Source organism: Vigna radiata, chromosome 4, assembly GCF_000741045.1.
Source record: "Vigna radiata var. radiata cultivar VC1973A chromosome 4, Vradiata_ver6, whole genome shotgun sequence".
NCBI lineage: Eukaryota > Viridiplantae > Streptophyta > Magnoliopsida > Fabales > Fabaceae > Vigna > Vigna radiata.
The window spans coordinates 5,774,377-5,781,100 of NC_028354.1; the positions used below are offsets into that span (position 1 = coordinate 5,774,377).

At 31.2% G+C, this 6,724-nt stretch overlaps 1 protein-coding gene across 3 annotated transcripts; it reads left to right on the forward strand.

The window, feature by feature from the left end:
• Positions 1 to 408: 408 nt before the first annotated feature.
• LOC106758046 (zinc finger protein JACKDAW) lies at positions 409 to 3,120 on the forward strand. Of its 3 annotated transcripts, none has more exons than XM_022779691.1 (4): positions 409 to 597; positions 726 to 975; positions 1,056 to 1,476; positions 1,728 to 3,120. In XM_022779691.1, the coding sequence occupies exons 2-4, from the start codon at positions 831 to 833 to the stop codon at positions 2,614 to 2,616; spliced, it is 1,455 nt and encodes a 484-aa protein (XP_022635412.1). In that variant the 5' UTR covers positions 409 to 597; positions 726 to 830; the 3' UTR covers positions 2,617 to 3,120. The 3 variants fall into 3 exon arrangements, with proteins under 3 accessions (XP_022635412.1, XP_014496429.1, XP_014496430.1); XM_014640943.2 differs by having other exon boundaries at positions 1,077 to 1,476; XM_014640944.2 differs by having other exon boundaries at positions 410 to 597; positions 1,080 to 1,476.
• Positions 3,121 to 6,724: the final 3,604 nt, after the last annotated feature.

The following is a 6,724-nucleotide window of genomic DNA, read 5'->3' on the forward strand; positions in this document are numbered from 1 at the left end:
ACTGCTGAGATGACACTTTAACTAACATAAATTAACTATGATGTATATTTAGTAAAAAAATATGGTAATTGATATTTTAACGAGAGTTAAATATGTGAAATTTAAGAAGGTTCTCCAATAACATTAGCAGTGTAGGAAATGGCAAGGTGAAGAAGCAAAGCTTCATGAACGAACAAAATTTCATATAAGATGAAGAAACGGTTGGTAAAAAGTTGACTTTTAAGTGTAAAAATCTTATAAGATGAAATTTTCATATAGATTTATATATATATTATTATGAAAAGGGTTTAATTTGTAATAATAGTGAAATAAGAAAAGGAAGGTGGTTTAATTTGACTTGGTAGAGTAACACTGTTAGTTTGATGAGTAGATAGTAGGTACTGGTTTTGCTAGCTAATGGGTATTGGTATATATGGTGAACGAAAGCGAGAGACAGAGAAAGTGGTCCAGCTTAGTCTATGGCTGACTGACACCCTCAGCAGCCGTGTTGATAAGGAGAGAAATCAGATTCAATTCATTTTAACATATTCTCTCTTCTCTTTCACAATTCTTCAATTTCACCCAAAAACTCTCTCTCTCTCTCACCGCAATTCACATGTACGTCAAACAACCATTTTTCATTTCTTCTCATCTATATCTGTGTACCTTTTCTTGTCTCAAATCCTGAAATTAAATAAACTTTTTCTTTTTTAACTTCTTCCATGTTATGCCACTTTGTTTTGCAGTGCCTGCGTCACCGTTGTCTGCTTCAAAACTTTTGAGCTAGCTTGTACTTTCGGAATTTGCGAGGTTGCTTGTTTAGGACACTTCAATTCTCTTCAGTTTCAAACATGATGTCTGGTGAAGCAATAACTGTCCCTTCCAACCTCAGAGATTCCTCGGTTCAAGTCCACGACCCAATCTCAAACCCTAATCCTACTAACCCTAATCCAAACTCTTCGGTTAAGAGAAAAAGAAGCCTACCCGGAACACCAGGCAAGTTCTTTTTTCTTATGTCTATGTTACTTTTTTTCTTATATAATTCATAAAAATTATATTAATTAATTCTGGATTAGTAAATCGATGGACCAATATAGCAGATCCGAATGCTGAAGTGATTGCTCTGTCGCCAAAGTCGCTGATGGCCACGAACCGGTTCATATGCGAAGTGTGCAACAAGGGTTTTCAGAGAGACCAGAACCTGCAGCTGCATCGGCGAGGGCACAATCTGCCGTGGAAGCTGCGGCAAAGATCAAAGGAAGAGGTGAGGAAGAAGGTGTACGTGTGTCCGGAGAAGAGTTGCGTGCACCATGACCCTTGCAGAGCCTTGGGAGACCTCACTGGGATAAAGAAACACTTCAGCAGAAAGCACGGTGAGAAGAAGTGGAAGTGCGAAAAGTGCTCCAAGAAATACGCTGTTCAATCTGACTGGAAAGCCCATAACAAGATTTGTGGGACTAGACAGTACAAATGTGACTGTGGCACAATATTCTCCAGGTATCTACTATCACTGTTAACACATGCTTCATCATATATCAACCTCATTCTATTAATTACTTCATGCATGTTTAATTATTATATGATAATCTCAATATAATTCTTGAATTTAATATACGGCCAATTCTTGAATTTAATGTATGTTTGGACGTTTATTAAATGCAATTAATGTTTTTGAGCTGAGAAGTGGAGAATGTTGAGGAATGTAAATGGTATAGGGAATTAATTATTGTAGTTGTTTGACAAATCAGGAAGGACAGCTTTGTAACGCATAGAGCCTTTTGTGACGCTATGGTGGAACAAAGTGGGAGACTTCCGGCAATTTTATCAAACCTCGGAAACGATATTTTGATGAACGCGCAAGGCCCGAGACTAATGCCTCAGGGTCTACAACTACACGGGTTTCATTCAGAGTTTGGTGGGCCAGGTTCGGAATCATACATGGGAAATTTTGCTGATGCCGAGCATGTTGAACATAAGCTAAGGTTGCCGATATGGCTAGACCAGACAAATCTTCAACTTAACCATCCTCTCGGCGTTGTTCCAGGCAATTCAAGTGTATTCTCAACTGGAACAACGTTGCCGGAAACAAACAACATGTTCGGGACATCGTCGTCACAGGCACAGTGGACAAATTACCGATACCCAGAAGCATCTTTTAGAAGTGCCAGTGTTTCTGTGCCTCATGGACTGAAGCTAGAGCAAGAAGAAAACAAAGGGGAGTTGTCGCATAGCGTGAGCTCTTTGTACCCAAGTCACATGGAATCTATTAGGATGGGTGGTAATTCACCTTTCGACAACTCTAACTTTGGCCTGTTAGACCCGAACATGTCAAGCACGTCAACCAACAATGTGGTCGAAATTCAGAAGATATTTAAGGAAGGAAACGAGGGTGAAAACTTCAGCCTGATGGTGAGTTCCCAGGCAAGAAGCAACATGGAAAGTGGGTTTTCCTTGAGTTGCAGGAAGAGTTTGGAGCATATGGTGATGCCTCGCATCGAAGAGTGGGAAAGTGGAGAAGCAGAAATAATGGAGAAGCAGCAAGTACATTCAAGTTCAAACACTGAAACGAAAGATTTCATGGGTGTGGGAGATGGGTCAGTGATGAACCTGCAAAGGCAGTTCCTTGGACAGTACTGATGGAGTTGGTTGATTGCATGATGATGATGATGATGGAAAGCATTAGAGTTTAGGAATGAACAGAAGATATGTACCTCAAAGTGACGATAACAAGGAGCTGATACCGACCAGCGAGTGATTGGGTGGGCATGCACAGTGAACAGGGAGCTATCACGTGATGAAATCGATATCATAAAGGCATCCCGTGAAGGATGTGGGGGCCATTGCGTTTTCGAACAGACAATATATATTCTCTCTATTCTATGCTACCTAGCTTCTTCTATTGTATATTCTAAGTAACAATTTTATTTCCTTCTTTCTCTTTAAGTTTCATACATTCTGCATATCCTACCGAGTAATGTTGTGTACTATAGGGCAAACAATAATAAGTAGACACACGTACACACCCCTCAATGTTATCTTGCTCAAACACTACCACTTTTAAACTCTCTTTTTACGGTTTTTTTACCACTACAGTATTTTTAAAATAAAACACAGGTCTTGTTACGTGTTTTTACGACGATGCAACTTTAGCAGCTACAGTAACTCTTGTCCATGACCTACTTTTATTTCTTTTCTGTGACCTTTCGGAGGCCGTGAACTACTTCCCCCCCTCAAATAAAATACTCACAAAGAGGCAAAACCTTTCTTTCCAGCTATTTCATTTTTGTTCTTTTTCACACACAAATATATTATCTCATGTACAAAAGCCTGACCACTCATTCAAAAATCAAACCAACTCATGTCTACACTACGTACTTTTCGTATTTAAGCAGTACCATACATATATGTTTGTTGTATCAAACATAACAGTGTGTCAAAAATTATACTTAGTTATTATTAAAATTGTGGTGACATTATTACAATAAAACATAAATTTGAAAGAAACGTATGTTTCATAATTAATTAGTCAAGATTATGATGATATATATATATATATATATGCATGCAAAAATTTGTAAAGAAACAAAATGTAACAATTAAAGTTTTTTGGTTGCAATTTTTTTAATGTATTTAAAGCTATTATAAATATATATCAAATATATTTATTATGAAAATTAGACAACAATTTTAGACCTATATAGAGTAAAATTTTATTTTCAAGGACTTGAACATGAGATAATGGAAATTTTGCATGACCTTTCTCATCTCCTTCATTTGATACACTTTCATTTTCTTAAAGCTCTCCATGACAAAGTTTTTCACGTAATCTCTGACATTTCAACCAGTAATAGAATTTGCTTAACTTATTGATTTTTCTTTTCTTGTTTTGTTTTTTTTCGCAGACAATACTTTATCTGAATAATAACCAGTCAATTATGTATATCGGAAAGGTATGCACAATTTCGAGTAAAAAAAACTCTTCTAAGAAAACAAATTAAAAATATAAACTTAGGTAAGTAGCTTATAAAATAACGTATTATGAATAGTCAAGTTTAGTTTAGAGAATATCTTATTGAGTGTCAACTTTATTAGCATTTGATTTTCGAAAGAGAATCGCCATAAATATTCAATGTTCATAAAATATTATGACCGAAACATAAAATAAATATATTTCAGTTTTCTGGAATAGTTTAATTATTCTATTGTTGAAATTCTTTCAGAACATTATTGCTTACAAGAAATTCCTTTTTATCATCGTTAAATATTTCTTGAAAGCTTTCAGGTGACTATCATATCTTTAAAAAATGAATGGTGGGAATATAATGTAATTCTACACTTTTAAATTTTGAAATTAATTAACTTGATATCGTGATTGAGTTACTCATTATTGAGAATATTTTTATTTGAAGAAGAATGTAGAATGAATTATTTTTTAGAAGGAGATTGTTGAAAATTTAAGTGTAAGGTAAAAATAGAAAGTTGAATACATTATAAGATAAAAAAAAGAAAAACCTATAAATTAATTGTCTTTAAGATTTTAGGTTAAAAATAGTGTCAATACCTTTTTGTAAATTGTGTTTCCCTAATGATTTTTTTCTTGATAAATTCATTAATGGTATCAAAGTTAGAGCATATAAATGTAGAAAAGACTCGTTCTCAAGAAAATAAATAGATTGAGATTCAAGTATAAGTTTAATTTTATATTGGATAAAAATGAGAAGTTAAGCTCATTATAAGCACCACAAAAAAAAATTATTTATCAAGAAACAAAATCTATCGATAAAATGTTTGTTGACAAATTTTACTAACAGATAAGAAAATTTATAGATATTTATTGACGACCAAAAATCCATTAGTAAATATCATGATTTGGTCTTCTTCCCATTTCCCCTCTCCTTTTTCCTTTTTTCATCTTCTTTCTCTTCTTCTTCTTCCTACTCATTGTCTGTCATTATTGTCATTGTTACTACTGTTGTGATCACCACTTTTGGCTTCTCCTTGTCCTCCTCTTCCTCATTCGTTGTCCTTATTGTCACCACCTTCGCTTCCTCCTTTTTTTCCTCTTTCTCTCCTTCTCTTCTTATTCTCACCCATCTTCATTTAATTTATAACTCACTCCTTGTCAAATTTGGTGAAAAAATTAATGTCCATTTTATAGATTTAAAAAAATTAAAATATTTTTAGATTTATTGACGAATTTTCAAAAACATCAATTATTAATGAACTCATAGGCATATTTTAAAAAAATACTATTGATGAATTTGTTTATGGAAACTTTGGCATCCATTTTATGACAAAAATATATGTGGATAATAAAATTATGCATTATCGATATATTTAACTAACAAATTCATTATCAAAGGAAATATTGGTTGGTAATTAAAATCTTAAAATTTATGGATAAAATCCATTGGTAAATCTTATTTTATTGGTCCTACTTTACTGATTGGTTTTCTTTTTTCGTTGGTAAAATTCATCAGTAAATTCAATTTTATTGACAAATTTATTTTCGTTGATAAAATTTTGTCAATAAATCCTATTTTATGAATAAATTTGCTTTCATTTGTAAAATTTTGTTGATAATATGGTATTTTCTTGTAGTGAAGTTAGAAGACTTATAAACTTATTGTATTAAGGTTTTAAGTTGGAAATGATGCTAATCCCTTATGGTGTTAATCATTATATTGGTTGAACTTAGGTTTTATAATTGTTATGTATCTATAGTAAATTTTACTTGATAAATCCATTAGTGGTATTAAAGCCCATCATTCATCTTGGTGATCGACTTACATGAGGTATAATATGGGTGAAGAATCTTAAATGTGAGGATTCTTTATGGAAAGTTTTCTTGGCATGGATTATATGCAAATTACATTGTGGTATAATAATGACACCAAAGTTACAAATTAAGATATTCTTAGTTGAGAATGCTTTCGTTGGAGAGAGTATATCAATATAAAATGGACTTATATTTAAAAGGAGTTAAAAATCAACTTTAAGTCATTGAGTAAAAGTGAAAAAGTTTAATACTATATAAGAATAAAAACACATGAGTTCATTGTCTTAATATTATAGGTTAAAAGTGATGTCAATGTGATTGAACTCAAATATCATATTGTGTCTTCCATTTTGTACTCCAATTTTTTTTTAAAAATTATAATAGATATTAAATTATCTTTTAATAGATATTTATTAGTAATCTCTATATATAATTTAATTTTTTACTCTTACTGATTAAGTACGATCTTAGAATTTTTAATCAGTAGATACATGCCATAGGTTACTAATGATCTTTATTTAAATTTATTTAGAATAACAAATATGTAAAGTAAAATTGTTGATAAGAAGAATATTAAAAATTAAAATATGTTCATAATTTAATTTTATACGTTTATATTTTGACTTGTAAAATTGGTTATTTAAAGATATTGATTTTTAATTTATAAAAGTTTTTTTATATATAATAATTTATGATATAATTTTATTAAATTATATTTTAGAATGAAATGATTGAATTTATATTTTAAGTAATATTTTCTGAATGATTTTATTTACTTTAAAAAAATAAAAATAAACAATTGTGCACTGTATTTATAGATATATACAAATATAAAATAATTTAAAATAATTAATAAGTATAATCAAATAACTCAATGATAATGACTATAATCAGCTAATACCATCTTTTATTATATATATACATATATATATATATATATATATATATATATATATATATATATAT